Raw genomic sequence first — 25,531 nt, 5'->3', positions numbered from 1 at the left:
TAAGTCTAGAGATTATATGATTGTACTAAAACATAGTTTATCAACTTCATTGTTAGAATCTCAGCTGTTGCTCTTGATTGCACAGTTAAGCTAATTGATGACATCAAAGCAGCAAAATATTCCTGATTACAGTACATTTTCTAAAAAGTGGCGACAAATTCTTCTCCTAACAACTCATTAATTTAGGGTTGTCATTCTGATGATAAATGCATATCATGTACTATTTAGATGGAGTTTCAACAACCATGTTGCTAAGATACACACCTTCATATACATGAAAATATAGATACCATAGAAAAGATAGAGTGTAACTTGTGTATTTTGTAGTATCGTGTAACACTATCACCCTAACTTGGCACATCTGTTCCAAGACTGCTGTACAATCCTTCATAATTTGCTATCTACCTCAGAATGTTAAAAAGATAAGTTTCTTCTTCAGCAGAGCAAACTTTATGTCATTAAAATGAAAGATCCTAGTGTTTAGTGACACTAAAATCTTCAGAAACTCTCAAGGTTTGTTATTTCAAAGTGTTGCTATCATCAAGGAACATCATGATGTCTTTTTCTACAAGAATAAGATGATTAGATGACAGTAAAATAATCAAAATCCCTCTTTTTTACCAATCAATTTGGACTCTTTACATCATTATGTTTCATAAATGTTTCAGCAGTGCAATGCAGTTAGCATTATAAAAATGATTGATCACTTTTAAAAATCAAAACCATGATTAAGTTATGGGTCCAAACATTAAAATCTTCAGTGTCATCAAAGTTCAAGTAGTATTATGATTTTCAAGTTTCCTTTAATGTGGTGACTTGATTGAGTAAGTGTTACCGGTAATGAGCTCATGAGGTAGAGAAGCCACTATGGATGCAATGAGATGTTTATTTTTTTTGTCACTGTCTTTCTGTGAAAAATAGTAAAACTTTCGCTATCATGGTAAGAAAATAGTTAAGAAAATAGTTGTGGTAGAGTTTCAAACCAAACATCTCCCAAAAGACCAAAAAAATCCTTAAAAATATGTGGGACATAGAATTTCTTAGCCTGACTAAAATGGCCCTCCTAGCAGCTGGCCTTACAGTCATGGAGGGGGTCATTAACCCCAGACAGTGAGAGATTGTGTAAACACAGGCTTAGAATTTCTATCCCACGTTCCATACACCTCTTGTACAGTGACAGAGATCCTAGCATGTTGAATCATTTGTTTAAGTACGTACAGTTGGACCGGTCTAATCAAGGACCTTGGTCTAATGAGGGGACTTCATAAAAAAAGGTCAGAGTAGACAGGTGGCCACTGAGGCCAGGCTAATCATAACACCAATAGTGTCAGCATTTCCTATGTCATGTGATTATGTTATATAGTGTGTACACAGTATACTTTGTAATATATTACGTTTTGTTGTACTATTGTAATTAAGTAATGTGTCAGTAATTGCTCTATGTAATAATCTTGTATTCCCTGTCCCAAGGTTAGCCCTTGACAATAGCCAATGGTTAGTTGGGTAACCCTGGCTGATTGTACAGCCAAACAAATTCTTTAACTGCTTGGATCAATGAGAAAATGATGTCAGGGAAGACAAAAGAGATCACAACACCCAGATAGTCCTTATGTAGAGGTGGTCACTACTACAGGTTTGTGCTCAAAGTTTAGAGGTTCTGGTATCGAGTCATTGTGCAGACAGCTTCTTCTGTAGATTCTCAGCCAGAGCGTCCAGGAATTCGAAGGTGTTGAGATAGTCGGCGCGTGTCACACTGGGGAGGGGGAACAAAAATGCAGTTTGTTATGTTGTTGCATTGCATTTGCTTTGTTGCTAGCAGCTTCCAAACCTCTGTGGTGGACATGAAGAAAACAGGACAAAATAGAAGGCCTGACAGAAACACCCAACAGCACATCAGAAACAGATGGAACCAAACCTCAGCTGGTCTCTTAAGGGGCTGGGCTCGTAATTGTTCAAAATTAACCATAATCTTAACTTCAGAGAACTTATCAAAGGGCTGCAAACCTTGGGCTACAAATTTGAAATTCCCTCTGGATCTATTGAAAATTCTTGTTCTTGAGAACACACACAAAAAATAGTACTACAGAGACAGTCACAGTGGTCTAGATGGAGTTTTACTTACTTAGCCAGACCCTTGATACAGATGGCCAGGTCTTTGGTTCTACTGATACTGTTACTGTTACTGATCTTAGTTACTTACTTAGCCAGACCCTTGATGCAGATAGCCAGGTCTTTAGTCATCTTCCCCCCCTCGATGGTCTCTATGCACGTCTCCTCCAGGCTGGTGGCAAAGGTTTTCAGCTCATTGTTCTTGTCCAGCTTGGCTCGGTGGAGAAGGCCTCGGGTCCACGCAAAAATGGAGGCTGGGGGGAAAGAGACCAGTATTGAATTACAATAACATTTGTTTCAACATCAAAAGTCATTACAATGTTCGTCATTGAAGGTAATAAGATTACAGCAGCTACTCATTGAAAGCAACAGTGTCACTGACAAAAGATGCTATCAGGATGCTATCTGAAACATCTGACCATTTCCATAATCATATCTAGTTGCTTGAGTAACTGTCTTTTGTAGCAAAGACAAGACGCCATATAATAGCAAACATGGCAATATCTTCCTGAAGAACCTTCCCCTCTCACAAGAATGCCAGGCTAAATTCCTAGCTAGGAATACTAATTATGAAATAGATTGATTTCTTGATTTACTTGGAAGCTCCACAGTACAGTTCAGTTCATCCTTGTATGTACGACTGGGAAATATAATGCTGTCCCAGACATCTCTGTTATAATCAGGCTAAAGATGAATGATGTTAGATTGAATACACAGATGAACTTTTGTGCCAGTAGATGATGGACATATTTACCTATGGGGTTTGTGGACGTCTCCTTGCCCTGTTGGTGCATCCGGTAGTGTCGTGTTACGGTGCCATGGGCGGCCTCAGACTCTACAGTCTTTCCGTCCGGACAGATCAGTACGCTGGTCATCATTCCCAGGGAACCATAGCCTGACAGAATAAACACACAATCATTAACAAATTGTAACTTATCTTGTAAGAAGCCTCCACCAGACCATCACATGGGGTTATGAGGATAGTAGAATTCAGCAAAAAATCTGGAAATTTTCCAGGGGAGTCAGTCCACGCCAGCTCCTCTGGTAGCAAAACTGGTAAATTATTCTCCCTATAACAGCCAGTGTTGTTAGTCTGGTAGAGACTATAAACTATAAAGGCAGTCCAATAGCCTTTTTGAGGCCATTGGGGCAGTGGGTTTTTATCCACTGTGTCTAGGCACGGTATTGAAACTTTAAGGCAGATCCCAATCCACTAGACTGATCTCTTTCCACAGTCTTTTTCCTTCCCAACTGAAGTCAGGTTCCCATTTCTACCCAGCTTGGAAAGGCAAAACATTGATGGCATGTCAGGGGATTCAAACCCAGGACATCTGCTGCCTTCTCAATCGCACGCTGGGAGGTAGGCATTACAGGAATCTGTGTTGGCTATTGACAGTACCACAATAGATTCACTCACTACAGCCAAGTTAAATCTTACCCTGTGCTACAGAGTCTGACTGCACGTCCCCATCGTAGTTCTTACAGGCCCAGACAAACCCGCCCTCAGACTTCATGGCGTACGCCACCATGTCATCGATGAGCCGGTGCTCATACCAGATCCCTGCTTCCTCGAACTTTGTCTTGTATTTCTGGAAACAGAATGAAAAACGTCCAAATTCAGATTTACATTCTACAGGCAAGGGCAATGTTGTTGATCATTCATGATTGCAAAATTTCGTTTGCTAACCAAAAAGATTGAGCCAGCAGTAATATTACAGAGGATGGCACCCAGGCACGATTTCAGCATTTTTCAAAATGACTCGGCAATGTCCATGACTTTCTAACTATTGGTTTTACTGTATGTTGATATCAATTGTAGGAACTAAGGAAGCAAGTTATGTCTTTGCCGTGATTGTTGACTTATTGCTTGCCTGGATAGCTTGTGAACATGATTTGGTATTCAAGACATACATGTAATTATTAAACTGTAGGAAACATGGGAAGCTGTAGGAAGAATTCACTTCAGATCTAAACCAGTGGCCTTTTAAAGATACTTAGTTTAAACACTTCTCTAACAAGAGTGCTGCAGTTCCAATCATTTAAGTACAAGTTCAAGACCCTGACCTGGTCATAGATCTCCTGGAAGATGTCCTTGAACCTTCCGTCGTACTTCTTTAAGATGGTGTTCTTAGTGGACATGTAGAGCGGCCAGGCCTTCTGGAGGGCAAAGGTCATGCAGCTGTGGGCGAAGTCCCTGATGGAGGCGTCCGTGTTGTACATGCCCAGCGCAACCCCGCCACCATCTGGGGAAACAAGAAAGTTTATTAGTGAAGTTCTGTACTGAAGGCAGAAGAGCAGAGTTTGTAATGTTAGTTCACCTTTATCTGCAGGGTAACCTACCTTGTATATCTGTTGTTTTATAAACGGTGTTTAGAGAATTGACAGTGGTTACAAAGTGCAACATTTTCTAAATATTGCAGCTTGACATCACTGTTTTTCTGTTTATAAAACAATGATATACATGTCATCTAAGGAAGAGTGATGGATGTCACTCAAAACGACTAGAAGTTACAAAAACTCAATTCTTATCCAGTTTTAGAGATTGAATTGCATTTGAAGAGAAGTTGCGTTAGTTCACCTTTGAAGTCGAAGACTGTGTACTTCTGCGCCTCTCCTCCATTCTCTGGTGTGAATGTGATCTCCAGTTTACCTGCTCCTGGTACAACAAAGTCTGTGGCCTTGTACTGAAAAAAAATTGAGAGAAAATGAAAAATCAGACACAAATAGCGAAAAATGTGAGCCGATACTGTACTTAAATTTCTCTCTTTCTTTCTGGTTTACCACATACTGAGGATGAAGCACGAAGCTTTGTCGTTAGCTAGTCGTGCAACACTTTTAATTAAGGTTAATTTTTTTCATTAATGTACATCATATTTCATCAAATCAACACTTGTACAATGTGTAAGGTCATCACATGCATAGCGCTAATACATTTGATCTTTACCTACCACCCATTATACGATGCTGCATTCCCCCACTTTTGTTGTTATTTTGTTTTACCTGATCTCCAAAAGCGTGACGTCCAATCACGATAGGTTTCGTCCAGCCGGTGACCAATCGGGGAATGTTCTTACAGATGATGGCCTCTCGGAACACTGTTCCACCCAGGATGTTACGGATCGTGCCATTGGGCGATCTCCACATCTTCTTCAAGTTGAACTCCTCTACCTGGAAGAAGGAAGTTACCAAAATGTGTCAAAGATCAGATAAAAGATGACAGAGACTGGTCACTGATATTATTTTAAGATCCTGAAATGTAAAGAGCTATTAGGGCCATGTTGTCTGGTACCCTTAGATGAAGATAGAAATATTAAGAGTTCAAGGCTGAAAGAAGGAGAGTAAAGTCTTGTCAGGCCTGATTTTGTTGCAATGATAATAGTTTGAAAATTCATGAGTCATGAAAATTGCTCATAAAAGTCACATTATGAAACAAGACTCAACATATGATTTCTAAATGTTTATGTGAAATTCTGTCAAATTGTATTTTTAGTTCATTATTGAAGCAGGCAAAACTACTGTCCAGACTGTTGGTTTTCATTGACAGTCTGTTTGAATAATACTTCAAGTCTTACTGATCCATGTTGAAAGGTAAACACATTTAAAGTCAACGAGACGACAAAAATTTCAAGGGCCTTTGACACAAAGCTCTGGAGGCCTTATGTGGAAAGTTTTCTTTCCGCTTGGCACGTACGACAGCATTAGAAAAAAAAGCTTCTGAAGTAACTTAAAAGAATTAAGTGCTCCTCAAAGCTGAAGAAGTTAGTGAAGAGGTGTCTTGGTCTCTTGGACCATTGCAAGGGACAGAAAAAGCGGCCAAGAAGCCCACTTGGCAGTCACTCTTTTGCCTGCATAGCTAAAGAATGTTCAGTCAAATATGTTTTTTCCTTCAAAATCACTATCTGTTCAAGCAGCTCATAAAAACACAGACCAATCTTACTCACTCTTTTTTCATCTGGAGTGATGGTAGCACACTTGACTCCCACGCTGTACTGCTTGATGGCGTTGGCGCAGTCTATCGTGATCTGGTCGTCCGTGCGATCCCGTTCCTCAATGGACAGGTCGAAGGTGTGAAGCTCCACGTCCAGAAACGGGAAAATCAGCTTGTCCTTGATGAGCTCCCAGATGACCCGGGTCATCTCGTCACCTTTGACCTCCACGACTGGTCCGGCCTTGATCTTTCCCATGGTTGCTTGTTTTAAAAATTAACTGAAACTAGAAAAAAGGAATGTCAGTGTTTCCTTTTCAGTGGTGGCAACATTAATTGTATAATGTTGCAAGACGAAATATACTAGGTAACGTTAATAAAACTTTGTTCATTCATTCATTCATTGATTGAAGTCACAACAGTTACAAGTACAATTGCCCAGTACAGTGCCAGTGCACTTCAAACTATGTGTGGTAAGATAGATTCTTACATCACTTAAATGTTAGAACTACTTTATAATCTTGACCTGTACTTAGCTTGTAATAAAGGTACAATAAAGGTCTTCGTTTATCAATTCATTGTAGTTATTTTTATACATAAAAGGGATTGATATAAAATATTTCCTTTCACAAAAGTTCCAAATAAAAATATCTTGCCCAAAAAAGAAATACAACCCCACATAAATCAACCAAGTTTGCCCGTACGATTAAGCATACTGAGGCAATGACCTCAGGTAAACTTTGATCTTCTAACTTAACTATTACATGATGCAACATTAAAACGTCAGTGACAACAATGTGATGACGTCAAGGTGTCACCTAGGTAACGGTTGTAGTCTGGAGGTGTGTAGGGGGCGTGATATGGGCGGTGGCGTGTCAATGACTGGCGTGTCAATGACGTTACAAATGGTGACTTGCAAAATGGTCCAGTTTCCGGACTTTCTTGTTAAATTGTCAAGTAAACTGATACCGATTTGCGTTCGTTTTATTTTCAGCTTTGTGGTCCCGAGTAAATGGCATTTGCATATTCAGTGGACTATGAAACTGTTGTTTATACAGTGGCTCAGATGATTCTGTGAGAACGTATTAAACTAATACACCCTCTGCCCAACATATTCAAATCTTGTGAAATAATTAATTTGACGTCACGATCTACGTAATTCATTAACAGTAAACGTGGCAACAAAATTTAATCGGCACGATTAGCCGGCAACGAATTTAAGACAAATCCAGGACAAAGAGACGACATTTGAAATATTCATCGCTTATCAACATGACCGATCGCCGGCCGGCATGAATATTTACCGTCACTGGAGATTTGAGCAATTTACATGTCATTTTACACATCTGTCTACACGACTGTGTTGTTTCATAACAAAGAGAGTGGGAAACCTTGGTGAATCAAGGACATTATATCAGGTCTATATCTGATATAACGTCCTTGGGTGAATCAAAGCCATTTGATTACCTTATAACGTTATATCAAATCAGGCGGTTTTGTTCCTCTTTTTCATTCAGTTTAGGGCATTAGAACACAAATTAATATCTGGCCTGTTAGATCGATATGCATAAAATATTGAAGAAAAACAAGAAGAGTATTCATAGCCAGACCTTGCAGATCTAGTGATGAGGCAAATTTACGTCATACAGACAATTTCTACGTAATTTAAACCGGTTTGAATGGGCGTTGCCTGCGGCTACGAACACACTTTCAGGTCCGAAACGGAAAAGTACAACTGACAATCGCATCAGAAACGGCCTTTAAATTTGCTATTTTCTCACCCTTACCGCTACGTTGTCTTATTTACGATAACCCTACCAATATACGTTCACCACATACCTGTAAAATGGTAGTAAGGATGTGAATATGTGTACCGGTGTGTACGCGTATACGTCCGTCCTTCGCCGTATCTCAGAGGAAATGGGGACGATCGCTAGCAGACGCCAAAAGTCATTGAGTATGGGCGTGACGTCAAATCAGCTGATCGGGGTCGTTCACCTTTGACCTACAGTGACCTGGTTTCCAAAAATTGTTTGTTCCCCTTTTCTTGTGGACTTCAAACGATTTCAAAACGCTCTTTTTTGGTTAGTGAGTGTAACGCTACGGGGTAAAATGGAAAGTGTGCGTGTTCTGAATGTGCGTTTTAAACTAGGAAGAATACACTTTGCAAAAGAGTGGTGTTATTAGATTATAGGAAATAACAAAATAGGAATTACAGCAATGTAACCATTAAAAAAACTATAATGCATGAATTAATCATTGAACCTCCGTAAGCACTATTTCAATTGTTTCAACATCTAAAATATTGACATATAGCACCGTGAACTTTTTATTACCTACCTATAGGGAGAATGGAATCTCCCAAATGTAACAATGACGCAACATGATGGGCATTGTCTAGCCTCCAAGCAGATGTAAGGAATTTCTTTACGCTTTTCATACTTTGCTTCCTGGTCCACGTTTCTTGCTCTTTCCATCTTACGGTAGGAGAAGAAATTAAGAAATTGAAGGCACAATACCAAAAAGACATGCTACTAAACAAATTCTGGTGATGAAGAAATAAATACTTAGTAAATGCATGATGTTGAATCAATTCTGGTAGGTCTCACTCCTAGGTATGTACATGTAAGTTCTGTAGTGGCAACATTCTTTCATACTCGGCATTGTTAAGCCTTTGTTCAGCGCTCTCAAAGCAGAGGTTGGCTGGGTGATTGTACTTTGTTCTGACTTAGATATCATCATAACTTATGATATCCAATGTAGTAAGTCAGAACAAAGTAACGCTCATCGTTTTTTTTTTTTATTCAAAGAATGCTAGGGTATGACCGTGATAAGTACAAGTTAAAATTTATTCAAGCAGGCTTTCATTGTTCAGTCATACACAATACAAACACACACATTCCTTAAAAATAATGCAGCAACACAAAATGTTCAATTTTGTGATAACAAGACTTTATTTACAAGGGTCTCTATTTGCTTTGTTCTAAAGTTGCGTGGTTTGTAAATACAACTATAGATTGTAAGCAATACAGCTAGCCCAAAGCAATTGGCCTTATATAGGCATGCCCCAACATTTATTTCACTGAATCAGGGAATATTTTCTAATGTTTTCTATCAATAAGAGTGAAGAAAAAGCAAGCAATGACAAGGAAGCCAGCCAGTGTAATTCAACTAAAGTATAAAGTCATGGACAAGTCTAATTTCACATACTTTATTTACATACATGTACATGCATGGTACACAACACATTGTACTATTCAAGGTTTACCAAATGGAATGAAACTTAGCATTTAACTAAGGGCTTCAGAAGAAGGTCACAGTTGATGTTGCGAAACAGTCACCCAATACAACCCAAAGAAATTGCAAAATGACAACAGAATGCAACGCTTACACCATTTTACACAAACCTGTTCAATGATTATAATGTTAGTCTTTTACTATCAAGGAACTTCTTTAAAATGTTTCTTTACTTGTAAGTAAATTTGCCCACTTTCTGTTTGGTCATTGAAACACAAATGTACATATAGTATCTAATGTTTTTTTTTTTTTTGTATGCAAGATGGTATCATTATAGAAGCTGTCAGACTACTTACATTACCAGTAACTATGGATGTGATTGACAATACAACCAACTTTTAAATAAATGTATGGTTTCTTGGAGTCTTGACTTTCAGGGCTTTTTTCCACATAGAAACAAAGTTAAAAGCACATTTGGCAAAAAAGTAATAGTTAGACATGACAGCAAGCCTATTTTCTACAGAAAAACAAACACTTTGCAAAAAGTTGATTTTTCAGTAAAAAACATCCACAGTATTGCCCAAACACTCTTCAAAAAGTAACAGTTCAATATGCCTGTGTTTAACAATCATTTCTGTAAAAAGTGATAATTCAGTAAGCCTATGGGTATCTGTAGCAGAAAATTACAAGCATTGTTGTAAGAAGTCAGACAGTCTATCTCCTACAGAAGACCCCGGATTTGTTCTTGTTGTAGAAAAGCTCCAGACTTCTTCTGCTAGCTGAGTTTGGTTGAGTCAGAGAAGTTGGCATAACATAAAGTTACACTTACTGTAAAAGTGATACCGATAATTGAAACAGTCTATCTCCTACGGAAGGCCCTGGATATTCTCCAAGCATTGGGCTCCTCATACTTGTTGTAGAGCGGCTCAAGACGCTGCTGCTTCTTCTGCTTGCTGAGTTTGGTCGGGTCGGAGAACTTGAAGAAGGCCGCAGCAAACTCGACCAGCCAGCGGGGGTCGATGGTGGTGACCTCTCGCATGTACTCCTTAGTGGTGAGCACCAGCTCATGGTACACAACCCTGGGGAGGGGGGCAGAATTGGACGTTTAGTATCTTTGCTATCTTTTTTCTATGCAGTCATTATCTACTAATCTATAGTTATTTATCTACTATCTATCTATACTATTTCTCCGTTACATTTTACCCAGGTTGTATTTACGTTTGACATTGGTGTTCTGACACCGGTCTGTACTTTTCGTACAGCCAAAGTCACTGTAGCTTGATGCAAATGATTTGAACTCGCTTGTTTGTGCTGCTGTTGAAAATGAAAAAAAACAACACCCTGTGCAGTAATGTAAAATTGTTTCTTTTTGCTCTTTCTGTGATAAACTTTTTGTTTCCTAATGGGTTGGCATGAAGATAAGTATATAACGTAATGTATTCCATATTCCCCTCGATCCCGGCCCTAGGTTTTCTCTTTGCTCAAAAGAAACCAAAGAAAAACAAATTTCTAATCTCAATGCAGGTTTTCAGGAGGCAACAATAGCATGACAACAAGAAACGAACACTCCATAGTATACCCAACACCTGTACAACTTACCAGTCAGGCTGCCTGTTGAACAGAGCACTGGAGGGGTGGATATACACCACCTGCTGATCCACCAGGGTTCGGTAACCCTCCTGCGGGTCCTTCTTCGCTGCGTTACGGAAGAAACCGCTACAGATGGCTTTCTGTACCTTCACTGTGCCCTTACCACAGGATACCACATCAAGCTTGTGTCTGGGGAGAAGACAATAAAGAAGAAAGTTAAATCAGTGCCACACACACACTCACTCCGTGACTTGAAAGCTCTGTATGACTTTGTCTCTCCATTTTTTTTCTATTCCCATTGCAAGGCAGTTTCCAGGTTTACATTTTTTTCTGTCCCACTCATTGTTTGGGAAGCCAATGTTGTTGTTTTTCTTGTTAAACATGTCATTTTCAGCTCATGAAAATTGATTTTCAACAGTTTCATGTCATGCCGTTCAGATTTGTTTGAGATGGACAGGGTAACAAAATCCAATATTGACTCTCTTGGAAGAAAGTTAAACGAAATAAAGAATTTGAGAGGAGAACAAACTTCACAGAGCTATTTGACTGATACTGACAAGAAAACCATTCAGTCACACAAATTGCGAAAAGAACAAAAACAAACTATTATGTAAACTCCACCCACCTGTCCATGATGCCCAGCATCTGCTTACGGATGTCCTGTGCCCGCCGTAGTGACCGAGCCTGCACGAAGTTTTCGTAGCACCAGGCGTTGGAGAACTTGTTGTTCTTCCAGGAGTTGTAAACGGCGAGCAGCGTGAGATGGTCACCCTCTGCCTGGTGGAACTTCGCTTTCTTTTGGTCGGCCAGTGCTTGTTTGTCCTGGGGGAGGGTTTTGTATAGAGATATAAATCAAACACACCTCACAACATTTAGCATTGTTGTTCTTCCAGGAGTTGTAAACGGCGAGCAGCGTGAGGTGGTCCCCCTCCGCCTGGTGGAACTTTGCTTTCTTCTGGTCGGCCAGCGCTTGTTTGTCCTGGGGGGAGGGTCATGGATAAGATATATTATACATATAAATCAATATCACATCACAACATTTAGTATTGTTGTTCTTCCAGGAGTTGTAGACGACGAGCAGTGTGAGGTGGTCACCCTCTGCCTGGTGGAATTTTGCTTTCTTCTGGTCAGCCAGCGCTTGTTTGTCCTGTAGCGAAGATTACAACTTTGTATACAGAGTAGAAGCTACTTAATTGCACACCCCATTTGCCATTGTATTTCGTGCAATTATCCGGGTGGTGCAATAATGCAAAGTTATCTTGCTGAACCACAGCGGACTAGAAAATGAACCAATGATACTGGGAGGTATTTACGCATTTTTGGGCTTACTGGTCCAAGAAAATAACATGACCGAAGTAAAGGAGAGTTGATAGTCATTCGTAACAAGCTTCCATAGTCAAAGTTGGTCCAAGTTAATAGAGGCAATTAGTGTTGTTTTTGTGAAAATAGGATGCAGACGCTGGTGGAAGTCACTAAACACAATCCTTAGTAGTGACCATTGTTTTGTGTATCCCTCATTCACAAGTTTTGGTTCATGTCCAGTAAATTGTTTACGAAAGATTGAAGAGACCTAAGAACTATTATATTCACCCTGTTATGATCTACAAATGCATTACAACACTAAATCAGACATAAACATACCTTTGGCCTGTAGAAGACAGACTGTACAGACAGCATAGACACGATGGTTAAGACTTCATCACTGCAGCCGAGGTGCACGGACATGATTAGCATCTTGGACAGGTTTGGTTCCAGGGGAAACTCCGCCATCTGGGAACAACACACATTGTTACGTTAAGGTTAGACATCCAGGTACAATAAGATACGCCATTTAGGATGGATGTTTAAGACATTATGCCGACAAGCATTGTCTCAAGGAACTGGATATGATTCTGGAAACGGTCAGACATTTCAGACAGCCATCCGGCATCTTACATCAGTGACACTGGAGAAATCTTGTTGGAAAGAGTTTTTATATCCTAGCTGTGAATTGATATACAAAACAAATCTAGTTGTAGAAAAGGTTTATCCTAACTATGAATTACTATGCAAAAAAGGGGAACAAGACAAATTCTAGTAGCCCAAAGGAAAGAAGGATCTCAGGTGTTTGAATGCCTGTTTGAACTCAAGAAGTCAAGCACTCTAGCACACATTTCTTAATTTGCTCACCACCAAAAGATGTCAATACACAGTTCCCCAGACAGGTAGCAGAACCAAACATAGGAGTTACCTACTACCTGAATTGTACCCAGGCTAAACACTAATCCTATAACCTACCCTCCTGCCCAGCCTGGTCAGCAGCCCCTCATCATCCAGTGCACTGAGGTAGTGCAGCTGTTCCATGGCGGTTACCATGGTTTCCATGGGCGGGGAGTCCATGAAGTCGAACGACAGAAGGTCGTTGATGCCCATGGCTTTCAGGTTCAGCACGGTGCTGGCCAGGTTCGTGCGCTGGATCTCGGGGACGGCCGTGGGGAGCATCTCGTCTCGGTACGCACGCTCGGTGTAGAGGCGGTAACACTTGCCTGGCCCAGTGCGGCCGGCCCGGCCTGACCGCTGTTTGGCTTGAGCCTAGAGTAACAACAAAAACAAGGACTGATGTTACACTATGTTTGCCTAAAACAGATGTTTTGGCTGCGGGTAGCATCTTGTCTCGGTACGCGCGCTCTGTGTAGAGGCGGTAGCACTTGCCTGGTCCGGTGCGACCCGCCCGACCTGAGCGCTGCTTGGCTTGGGCCTAGAGTAACGAAAAAGAATTGGTTAAATTTATCAATGTAACACTTAAAATATCAGGTTTTCGTCCGACCGGAACACTGCTTGGCTTGGGCCTAGAGTAACAACAAAAACAAGGACAAAATGTTACACTATGTTTGTCTAAAGCATCTCGTCTCGGTAAGCGCGTTCCGTGTAGAGGCGGTAACATTTGCCCGGCCCAGTGCGACCGGCCCGGCCTGACCGCTGCTTGGCTTGAGCCTGAAACAACAAAAAGAATTGTTTACTAGTAGTAGTAGTAGTTGTTGTATCTAGTATCTGATCATACTGCTGCTTGGGTTCCCTGACACAGGGATAGGCATCAGTCTTCACACAACACTTTCAAGTGGCTACGCCCAGATGTACAACTCAATCTCAGCACATACCTGTGATATTGGCTCCACCCTTGAAAAAGTACATACTCGGGATTCATCATCCCAAAATTCATGCTTTTATTATATTTCGAGACATTGTAGCTGTAATTCGCACCAATCTCCTAGACTAACATCCTTTGAGCTCCTTTCTTCAAAAACTCCCAAACATCTCCTCATTTAGTAGGCTGACATTCTTATACCAATGAAGCAATAAAAACTGCCCACGAACAATGACGAATCATGTAACACAAACAACTTTTGGGTACCACCTTGGACAGAACATGTACCTGTGAGATAGGTGTGACCACCAGAGCATCCATGCCAGTTTTGGAGTTGTAGACCTTCTGCTTGACAAACCCAGGATCCACCACAAAGTAGATACCGTCAATGGTCAGGGATGTCTCAGCAATATTGGTTGCGATAACAACCTATAAAATACGGATACAAGTTTTAATGAAATGTCGACAGTCTAAAAAATGTAACATCATTATATGCATTCAATCCTTATAGGAGTTAGTGGTTCAACCAATTTTTCTAGTTAGCTGTACTTGTATTGAATTGTTCTGCCAGTTCATTCTAGTGATGCCGAAGAAGAGTGATGTATGTCACTCGAAGTGCCCATTTCTTTTATCCAGAGAGAGATTGAATTGAGTTTAAATGTAATCATCATATCGTAAACAATTGCTAGGAAGTAAAAAAAAGAATTTCGAGCTCTGTTGCAGTAACCTAACTACTGTGTGGCAGGCTGAATAAAGGTTCAGAAACTTGAACTATGCGGCTCCAGACATCTTACCGAGGGATGACTGCGGTGCAAAGATGTTGGTTGTTAGCTGAGGAATGAGTCTTCTCTACTATACACTAACTACGATAATGAAGGTTAGACATCCAGGTAATAAGATATGCCCAAAAGTAGTTACTCAAGCAACTGGATATGATACGGTCAGACCTGTTTTTTCCAGATCACTTCCGTGTCACTGACGAGAACTAGTGGATGCTAGTTGAAACGTCTGACCGTTTCCAAAATCATATCCAGTTGCTTGAGTAACTGCTTTTTGGCGTACAGTCAAACCTGTATCAGGGGCCACCTCTACAGAGGGGCCACCTGTCCATAGTGGCCACTTTTTGTCGGTCCCTTGGGTATTTTATCTACAAGTTGCCACTTCTATACAGAGGCCACCTGTCTATAGTGGCCAAATTTGTCCGGTCCCTTGAGTGGCCGCTATAGACAGGTTTGACTGTATATACTGACTACCGTACACAGTTTGCCCTACCTTTCTACTCCCGGGAGGTACAGGGTCAAAGATCCTGGTAAAATCACTAAAATCAAGCTACTGTTATAGTGTTAACAAATCAAGAATCACGTTAATTACACTGCATACAGCTTGCCCTACCTTTCTACTCCCAGGAGGTGCAGGATCAAAGATTCTGGTCTGCATCTCGCTGGGGAGGGCGGAGTAAACCGGCAGGATGATGAGCTCCGGAACCTCCGGGCCGAGAGTCTTCATCCGCTCAAACAGGATCTCACAGGCTGTGTCAATCTCCTCCTGACCTGTCAGGAACACCAGGATGTCACCTGCCAGGGGAATGGTACGGTCCGTTATACTGTGCTCTCATATTCAGATCCAATTTTCTTGGCAAATTCTAGTGTTTCTATGTCATACTGGTAATTTAAAGGGGTACTAAACTCCAGAAGGGAGTGTTATTTTCCATTAGACTAGGTATTAATGAATTCTCAATCAGCAACCTTTTTGCAGAAATTCTCTTGTGGTGAATCATGCGAGGTGTATTTGGATAACTCACTAAACCCATGCATACCGAATCCATGCATTTCCTATTACGTATATACAATTCCTTCATCATGAATATTTTCTGCGTCAGGGACGATGTACACACCAAGATGGCCAATTGTTCACAAGATATCAAACAACACAAAACAAGATAAGTTTTTAACATTGCTCCTCAAATTGGTTTTGTAACTGAACTTTTGTCAGGCCATGTCAGACACATTGTACTCAGCTATAGTCTGAGATTTTTGAATCTCATTAATGAGTACTTGGGGAGCTTACCACAATACCGATTGCTTTTTGATGTGTGTGAAACGAGTGGATACTTAATCGTATAATGTGAAGTAGCACAAGTGTTTTACTTCATAAAATTCATATTGGAAAATGACACTCATGGACTTTAGGGCTCGTTTAAGTTTAGGAGGCACAGAGTTGCATTAGCGTCCCCTACCTGGAGGTTCAGTGAGGTGGATCTGCATGACGGTGATGAGGGAAGCGTCCAGGTAGTCCGTCTCTGCTTCCTTAGTGTACAGGATTTCTACCGGGAAAGCGCGGCCGGGGATTGTGAAGATCGGAGCCTCGAAGAAATACTGCGAGAACTTCACCGCATCTAGGGTCGCTGAGGTCACGATCAGCTTCAAGTCTGGTCGCTTGTGTACAGCCTAAGGACAGGAAAATAGACAATATATAGATTTGTTTATTTTTTTTACAGAAAAGCCTTGAAAGAATACAGCCAGAATTTAACATCATCTAAGGTCGCTGAGGTCACGATCAGCTTCAAATCTGGTCGCTTGTGTACGGCCTAAGGAAAGTAAAATAAACATGGATTTGTTCATTTTTTGTTAAGATCGGAGCCTTAGAAAAGATACAGTGAGAATTCCAACTCATTAATGTTTTGGTTTCTTCTGGCTTTTTCTCCATATCTTAGTAAACACAACACTGTTTACTTATTCCGCAAAATCTACTCGTTCTATACAGCACACCTACGTTTTTCATGAGTCCGAACAGCACATTGGTGTTACTACTACCACTACTACTACTACTATACTACTTCTATACTACTACTACCACTACACCTACCTTTTTCATGAGTCCAAACAGCACGTCGGTACTGATGGTCCTCTCGTGAGCCTCATCCAACATGATAACAGAGTACTGGGTCAGATCCCCGTCTATCAGACACTCCCTCAGCAACATGCCGTCCGTCATGTACTTAATCTTTGTCTCTGGGCTCGTCACGTCTTCAAAACGGATGGTGTAGCCAACCTGCACACAAGGAACACGTCAAAAACGTGTTATGGCGAATAGCAGCCTTTCCTATATGGGAGCTACTATAACTATACTCAGTCTGGTAGTTTGAGAAGAAATAAGATCAATAGTACGTCCTCTGTGTGAAAATTTCGGATAGCAATGTATGAATGTCTTTGAAAATGAAATAGCAATGGGAATAAATAGAATTGATGTCGAATTTGCCCACTTTCAATATGGGAAAATCACTACAAATTTCTCTAACCATCATAAAAAAAGGAAAATTTAATTCAACCTTTCCCTTGCTTTGGCTGTGTAATTATACACCAATTTGTTGGTTAATGTGGACATTAGAGGTGTTATGGCTGACTCTGTTACACATCTTACTCACCTCCTGCCCCAGACGACAACCAAACTCCTCTGATACCCTCTTGGCGACAGACATGGCGGCCACACGACGGGGCTGCGTACATCCCAGCTTGCCCCTGACGGTGAAGCCGGCCTCGGCGAGGTACTGCGTGATCTGGGTGGTCTTCCCGCTGCCGGTCTCACCAATCACAATCAGGATCTGGTTCTGGGTCACGGCCTGGATTCACAGAACATGAATGACAATTTAGTCACAATCCTCAGACTAACTAAAGCATTCTTTGGTTTATCATGCATATGTTGTACAAAATTTTGCTGTCATGTTGCAGGAATTGGCTGTCAGCATTTGGTTCTGTCACAGCCTGCTAAAAAAACCTACAACATCAAAATCACCTGGCCGCGGAGAACTTACCTGTACACTAGCTCAACTCTTACATGCTCTAACGTCGCACAAAAATGTACAGCCAAATGAAATTCCAAAATACAAAGATATTGATTGTAATTTCAACCTTCAAATCTACATACAGTGATGTTGAAAGTTCTCCAGTGTAGAAGTACACAATATGCTAAGTGCCTCAACATGAAAGGTCATCTGAATTGGTAAAATGACGTTATGAAACAAGACTAAACTTTATCTAACCAACACTTCAAATAGTTGGGACTTAACTAGATTTTAGCTGGAAATGGACCAGTCTGCTTCTACTTCTGGTAGTATTTCCGGTAGCTATGACAGACAAAAAGTCTATCTACTCACGTCCACTAGTTCATCCTTGAGTTTGTAGATAGGCAGACTCTGCCTCTGCTCGATGATGGACATCTGGGTCTTCTTGCCGTAAGAAGCCTTGTTCCCCCCGAAGGCTGCTCTCTTCCAGTCAGGCATGTCCTGGGGGAATGCACTTATGCCTCGCAGGGCACTGGCCAGCTGACGTCCTTCAACTGTGGAATGTATAACAAGGCAATCAGAAATGGTAATCTTCACCCCTTTACCCTACTACTCTGTAACCTTTCCAGGCTGCCCTCTTCCAGTCTGGCATGTCCTGGGGGAACGCACTTATGCCTCTGAGGGCACTGGCCAGCTGACGACCCTCAACTGTAATGTACAATAAGGCAATCAGAAATGGTAGACTTCACCCCTTTACCCTACTACTCTGCAACCTTTTCAGGCTGCTCTCTTCCAGTCTGGCATCCAGGCTGACAAGCTGACAGCCTTCAACTGGATAATGTATAACAAGGCAATTAGACCATGGGGTCCACCCAGTGCTTGTTGAGGTCCGCGGGGATGGAGTCCTCCTCTGCCTGTCGCTGTTGTGCACATACCACACACACACACACACACACACACACACACACAAACCACACACTGACACACACACACACGCACACACACACAAACGAGTGACTGAATGCGTACCATTTGGCATGGGGTCGACCCAGTGTTTGTTGAGATCGGCTGGGATAGAGTCCTCCTCCGCCTGTCGCTGTTGTGCACATACCACACACACCCTCCCACACACACAGACACTCCCCCACACACACACACGCACACACAACACACACACACGCATGCACGCACACACACACATGCACATACGCACACACACACACACACGTACACACACACACACACAAACCCAAGAACAACACAACTTACCTGATAGGAAAGTTTAACTTCAAGAGGCCATATTACTTACAGCTCATTTTCTAAAATATTGGATACTACTACTACAATGTACTACTACCACTACTACTTCCTCCAAGAATAGGCCTAGGCTATAAGTTAAGAATGAGTGAATGAATGAAAAAATGAGTAAGTACCATCAGGCATGGGGTCGACCCAGTGTTTGTTGAGGTCCGCGGGGATGGAATCTTCCTCCGCCTGTCGCTGTTGTGCCTTCACTTCGCGACGCTCCTTTGACAGAGCGCTCTGCATCATGGCGGCCTGCGCCAGAGAACCGTCCGGGTTCTGGGGGGGGAAAAACACAACAACGGTCACCTTAAGTTGAGAAACAGGGTTCTAGCCAGGTTGCGAAGTGACCAATCAGGGAGTGTAGTTTATTAGGGTCTTGGCCCTTCCATGGAGAGGAGATTTTGAAAGTAAGGCAAATTGTTGGCATTCTAAGGGTAATCATGAGGGGACTTAATTCCGATTAGCATAGTGGTCTACAATCATGTTATGTGGTCATCGCAAAATAAAAGAGTTGTGGCCCATTATGCAAAAATGCACTAGCTGTAACCCTTGGAAATCACACTTCAAATTCAATTGTTATATGACTACATTTCTTTACGTCTTGTACAGTTTGGTGTCTTGTATATCACACTTTTCATTCCCGAAAGCTGCCTCCAGTTTGCAAATGTGACGTAGGCCTAACTCAGATACATATTGTTCTTAACCTACCTTCACTATCCTGACAGGGCTGAGATCCATGCTCTGTTTTGTGCGACCCTGTAGGAAGGCAGGTTCTTCTTCCTTCATCTCAATCTCAATGTCTTCATCGGAATCGTCGTCTTTCGGCAGCACGCCGGTGTCCTCATCAAAGTCTGGCAGGTCACACGGGTTCAACACATTCGCTGCTGCCATCTAAGAGAAAAAATATATTTCCGAGAATTTAGGATTGTTTTCTCGCCACAAAAGCGCCGCCTACATTGGCTACTTATAGTGGTGAGGAAGGTGTCTGAGATACATCGAAATGTAAGCTAAGTAAGTATCTATTGGTCGTGGAAAAGAATTCTCCAATATCCGAAAAATATATGATTACTGAGCGCTCACTGGAAGGCTATTGAGAGCTCTGTCAAATGTTAGACATTCACCACTCTTGTACTGTCTTACTGTCTTTTCTGTTTTTCATTACTGTAAAATTGTTGCACAAAAGGTACACATATTAACATGTAAGCTCATTGTACAATGCTAAACTTTCTTCCCAAAATAAGATGTAAACTTTTAATGCTGTACAGCACCAATAAAGATTTTTTAAAAAACAAATACCTGTTTAAGCTCCCACTTCTCAGGTGATGAGATCCGCTGGACCTTCTTGACAGGTCCTTGGTTCTCCTCCTCAGGAACGGAGACCAGCGGCAGGTTGGACGGGCGGTCGGGATTCCGGGCACCCACGTCATCCGATACCTCACCCCCCACCCCGCCTCGGATACGGCTGGGGTTCAGGTCCTCTCCCGAGTCCTGGTCAACATCCTGGGGAAAACATAAGAACATGTTTTAGCTTGTAACTTCATCTGTCAGCCTGGTCAACTTCATTACAGCCTAGAGGGCAGAGGGACATTATTTCTGTGCATAAAAGTCATGTTAATTTTATCATATGGATGACATCCTCCGGGGACCCCCAAACTAATGCAAGTAATGAAAGAAAGACAACCCTTTTTCAACTTTGCTGAAAAATAACAGAAGCGCCACCTAGCCCTGTTGAAACAAAGCATAGTGGCCAAAGTTACAGCGTAAGGAATACAAATCACAGGATAGGGGCCCCCTATGCTCAACTGAGCTGATGAAAACCCTACAACATATGTGACTGGCTCTTACTCAGTATCAGGTATATTATCTGTTGTACCCTGTTTTGCAAGGGTCCGCGGCAACAAATTGAGGACATTTTTGGGAGAGGCAGGGATGTTGTAAATTATTGTGATATCACCACAAAAGCAGTACCAAAGTTATATGCACTGCTAGTAATGTACAATCCACAAACTTCAAGTTCTTTGTTCCAACATACCTTCATGGACAGACTGGTCTTTGTCCCTGTGAAGGACAACACTTTGACCTTCACCCTCTGACCTTTGACCACCACATCTCCAACATTGGAAACCCTGCCTTCCCTCCGGAGCTACCAGGAAAAAGATAACATTTAATTCGAAGTTACATATTAGAAATACAATATTCTACATTCAATACACTTACAGTACAGTAAAAGTACATCATTCTACTTTCTTTCATTAGTCTTTATTGTCTTAATTGTAAAAGGGGAACTTCAGCTAGCATATCAAGCATCTTAATTCTTTTTATAGAAATATTTTTGGTTTTGAAGAGCTGCTTATCTATGCAGACCTTTGGGTCAATTAAATACCAAGTCAAAAATTAATGCCATCAATTCAATGTTGTGATTTCACTCGTTGGTGATTATGGTTAGTCATGTAGGATTGGTTGAATCAAACAAAAGGAAAGAAGAAGAAAAAGTGTCTCAAAACCTGTCCCTACCTCTGACACATGAACCAGTCCCTCCCACCTCTTGCGCAATCCCTCCAGCTGCACGAAGCAGCCAAACTGCATGATGTTGGTGATCTTTCCGCTGTAGATGTCTCCTACTACTGGCTCCGCTGGGGGTGCATGGGCTGTACAAACAAACAAATAAACAGTAAACACATGATGTTGGTGATCTTTCCGCTGTAGATGTCTCCTACTACTGGCTCCGCTGGGGGTGCATGGGCTGGATAAACAAACAAACAAACAAACAGTAAACACATGATGTTGGTGATCTTCCCGCTGTAGATGTCTCCTACTACTGGCTCCGCTGGGGGTGCATGGGCTGTACAAAACAAACAAACAAACAAACAAACAGTAAACACATGATGTTGGTGATCTTTCCACTGTAGATGTCTCCTACTACTGGCTCCGCTGGGGGTGCATGGGCTGCACAAACAAACAAACAAACAAACAAACAGTAAACACATGATGTTGGTGATCTTTCCGCTGTAGATGTCTCCTACTACTGGCTCCTCTGGGGGTGCATGGGCTGCACAAACAAACAAACAAACAAGTAAGTAAATACATGTTGCTGGTTGTACATGTGCAGGGAGTCCAGCAGTCCAGCTGCTATTGTGTACGTAAGTTGACATCAACTAAAAACTAGAAAGGCAACATTTTTGCAAAAATGGAGAATGTTTTCCCTATAGCCTTTTGACAAGCTACAATTGAAGAGCGGGAGCTCGACCAAAGTAAAGTTGAATAATTGAAGAAGAAGAGATAATAAAAAGAACACAACAGCAAAAAGAAAACTGGATGAAAAGTTTGTTTCCTCTTTCATTACTTTGGGAGAAGATCAACTAGTCACACAAACCTAAAAAGACATGAAACATGCAAAAGTGAACTTACTGACAAACTTGTCACTCGTCCCCTTGTCCCTGTCTCTGTCCCTCTCTCTGTCCCTGTCCCTGTATCTCTCCTTCTCTCTCGGCTTCTCATCTCGATCCCTCCGTCTGTCGTGTCTGTCCCTGTCTCGGCTCCGACTGCGCGATCGGGAGTGTTTCCGTCTGCGGTCCCGATCGCGGCTGCGCGAGCGCGACCTGTGTCGCCTGCGGTCCCTTTTTCTCTCCCGGCTTCTGCTTCTGCTGCGGTGCCGTTTCCTGTCTCTGTCTTTCTCTTTTCGATCTTCGGTTTTTACTCTATTGAAAACAAGAGAATTGTACATGAAACTTCCACTCCAACCATAATGCTGTCAGCTACACCAAGACTTCCACAATAATCTAAGTGCTCTAAATCAAATGTAATCCCACTTTAGATATCCAGTGTTCAAGACATTCTAGAAAAGAGTTCTGTTTTCTTCTATTTTCTTACTGTGACAGTGGAAATTATTTTGCATGAACCTTTACTTATTCATGAGAAGCTCAAATCGGCCTGCATTCATGTTGTACATTATGACCAAAAAATAAAAGATATCGCCATGACAAAACATAAGATGTTGCTTTTCATGTTGAACATCATGAAAAAACAAACAAAAGATGTTGCCATGATGTAAGAATCACAACTGAACAACTTACTCTTCTGTGTCTTTAGCCTTTCCAAGTAGAGCCTCTAGTTCGTCCATGGCGCTTGCGGCAACTGCCTCGTCATCAAGGAGTTTCTGTCAGGAAAAAAAACGAAATGTTTCTGTGATTATCTCACAAAATTCTCATTACAATTTAGCAACCTATCATGTTCTTAGTATTTATCAGGATGGCATGTAGCTTATTGCATTTCAACTTGACACAAAAAGTTTAGAAACACAACAAGTCCCAAAATTAATCTACTGAAATCACTCTATGCAGTATATTTTCTTCAATTGGTATTGTGCCAAGGGTAACATGAAACTTAAGTTAAAGTTTCCAAACATCTTGTTCTTTTTTTTTTAATGAACATACAGCTGACTTGTACACACACAAAAAATTAGAATAGAAAACTGTTAGGAAAGGCACACGTAAGACAATAAACACAAACACCTTATTTACCTCAGGATGTGGCTCATCCTTCATTGCCAGGAAGGGAAACATCTCCTTCTTCTCATCAAGTTTGTTCTTCGGCTTTTTCTTCTTTTTCTTCCCACTTCCGTCTGAAATTCAAATAGTGCATTCAGACCTTCATGCTTTATTTACTTATTTATTAGGAAATGTGAAAAGCACATTACACAGATTGTCAGGCAGTGTTGCTAATATTGGAGTCTACAAATATGAGATGTATCACAACAATCTACATATGTCTACAACTTAGTATATTGTGATAAGCTTACATCTAAAGTATATTGTGACAAATAATGCCAAGGTTTTTTAGGCATGTGTCAAACCAAGGAGGTTGAACGAACAATGGATAGTGAGTGAGCGAGTGTGTAGATGTTTCATGTGCAGAAAACCTATTCCCAGTGTTGCGGTTTACGAACAGAAAGATATCTTACCATTACCCTTGGGTCTAGCACTGGGCTTCATGGTCTGAATGATTCGAAGCAGGTTGGAGGCAAAGGACTCCTGGAAACAGTGATAAAACAACATGTATGTAGGTACAGTACAGGTGATGTTGAGAAATAAGTCTGAGAATACATATCAGACACTGTTTGTAATATTCCTTGTCAACTGTTAAGTCTACAGCACTAAACTGTAAACAAAAACTGTCACTTGTAACTTTTTGATTAAAAAGTTTAAGTAGTTAGATGTAGAGGTTTTCCTGGCAATGAATCATTGATACAATATGACTTAGGTTACTGACAAAATGAGTAGTTATTTTTACTTACAGGAAATTCTCCTCCATTCTCTGACAGCGCTTTCTTAAAGGCATCTTCATTTTTGTTCTTTTCTGCTATGTCAATGATGAATTCAGCTGCAAAGGATGAACAAAGGATGAATAAAGGTGAACTGAACCGAACTGAACACACAAACAAATAATATAATTTTTATTACTGATCAAGCAATTTGAACAGTCCTGACACATCTGGAATAATATTCACATAAAGTTCCTGTTCAGATACATCATATTTTACTGAATATCTATCCACGTGAATGTGGGCTTTCATTGGAAGAAGAAGAAGAGAGGCAAAGCATACATTTCTGTCGTACTCATAGTATGTTTGGAAGCACGTTTTAGCAACTACGTGGAAAAGCATTTCGATTATTTATAACTTCAGGGCTCTGGACACTTCTGCTTCAGATAGAATATATCAGTGATCTGTCAGTGGCCCAACCCGGAACCAAGAATTCCAACCAGACCGACAAACTCTACTCTTCGATTAAATGTACTCTTCTCTACTTGTTTAAGGTGCAACAGTTAGATATGACGAAATCAAGAAGACAAAAAAGGACAAGAACCCCCCCCCCTTGGTTCGCCAGATTTCCACGTTTTCTGCCGTGAAAACACTACAAACCATCCACCTATACAGTTCGCAGACTCACCTAGATCCTTGTCGTTGATCCCCAGATGGTTGTCCAACTCCGTACAGATTTTAGACACCAGGGAAAGATGCTCCAACTTCTGAAGCTCGTCCGCCATTTTCAGAGGTTTGTTTTCCTCGTGGTGGTCACAAATCAGTTGGGATTTTCAAGTTCTAACGTCAAATTCCAATAAACCAAACGAGTTCCTTAGACGCCGAACCTCTTTAGGGTTCTAGAAAAGGGCATATATGTTCCCAAAACTCAGTAGTTTCGGGAAAATGTGCCCAAAAGTTCGTCCAAAATACGTCTTTCTTCTTTATATTTTACTCCGCCATGTTTGAAACTATTGCAGTGATTGGAACATTACATTCATGTCATAGGGTACAACTTTTTCTTCAAAGCTGATGTAATTACCAATCTATACATCACCAAAATACATATTGATAGATTTAAAATTACCAAAACTCAATATACTATTTCTACTTATATAATGACAACTAATTGTATACAAGCATCATATTCTTTAATATTTA

General features: G+C 41.2%; 2 protein-coding genes across 3 annotated transcripts; both read right to left on the bottom strand.

Annotated features, from left to right (window-relative positions):
• Window positions 1-911: 911 nt before the first annotated feature.
• LOC118424129 (isocitrate dehydrogenase [NADP] cytoplasmic-like) lies at window positions 912-7,971 on the bottom strand. Of its 2 annotated transcripts, none has more exons than XM_035832624.1 (9): window positions 7,874-7,971; window positions 6,051-6,315; window positions 5,110-5,277; window positions 4,688-4,793; window positions 4,174-4,352; window positions 3,548-3,698; window positions 2,864-3,004; window positions 2,201-2,363; window positions 912-1,753 (listed from the first exon to the last, which is right to left on the bottom strand). In XM_035832624.1, the coding sequence occupies exons 2-9, from the start codon at window positions 6,291-6,293 to the stop codon at window positions 1,669-1,671; spliced, it is 1,236 nt and encodes a 411-aa protein (XP_035688517.1). In that variant the 5' UTR covers window positions 6,294-6,315; window positions 7,874-7,971; the 3' UTR covers window positions 912-1,668. The 2 variants fall into 2 exon arrangements, with proteins under 2 accessions (XP_035688517.1, XP_035688518.1); XM_035832625.1 differs by having other exon boundaries at window positions 6,051-6,321; window positions 7,874-7,938.
• A 2,146-nt stretch (window positions 7,972-10,117) lies between these two features.
• LOC118423873 (ATP-dependent RNA helicase DHX8-like) lies at window positions 10,118-25,389 on the bottom strand. The gene is made up of 22 exons (XM_035832166.1): window positions 25,020-25,389; window positions 24,365-24,450; window positions 24,032-24,101; window positions 23,592-23,692; window positions 23,145-23,227; window positions 22,480-22,769; window positions 21,586-21,719; window positions 21,104-21,214; window positions 20,368-20,571; window positions 19,780-19,962; window positions 19,200-19,347; window positions 18,139-18,320; window positions 17,410-17,604; window positions 16,851-17,036; window positions 16,222-16,432; window positions 15,378-15,559; window positions 14,274-14,414; window positions 13,139-13,432; window positions 12,503-12,631; window positions 11,487-11,683; window positions 10,871-11,050; window positions 10,118-10,350 (listed from the first exon to the last, which is right to left on the bottom strand). Exons 1-22 carry the CDS (start codon window positions 25,114-25,116, stop codon window positions 10,131-10,133), a joined length of 3,624 nt encoding a protein of 1,207 aa, XP_035688059.1. The 5' UTR covers window positions 25,117-25,389; the 3' UTR covers window positions 10,118-10,130.
• Between the last annotated feature and the right edge of the window lie 142 nt (window positions 25,390-25,531).

Source organism: Branchiostoma floridae, chromosome 10 (genome assembly GCF_000003815.2).
Source record: "Branchiostoma floridae strain S238N-H82 chromosome 10, Bfl_VNyyK, whole genome shotgun sequence".
NCBI classification, from domain to species: Eukaryota; Metazoa; Chordata; class Leptocardii; order Amphioxiformes; family Branchiostomatidae; genus Branchiostoma; species Branchiostoma floridae.
Note: the sequence above shows the minus strand (reverse complement) of the source record. Positions and strands in the feature narration are given on the sequence as shown.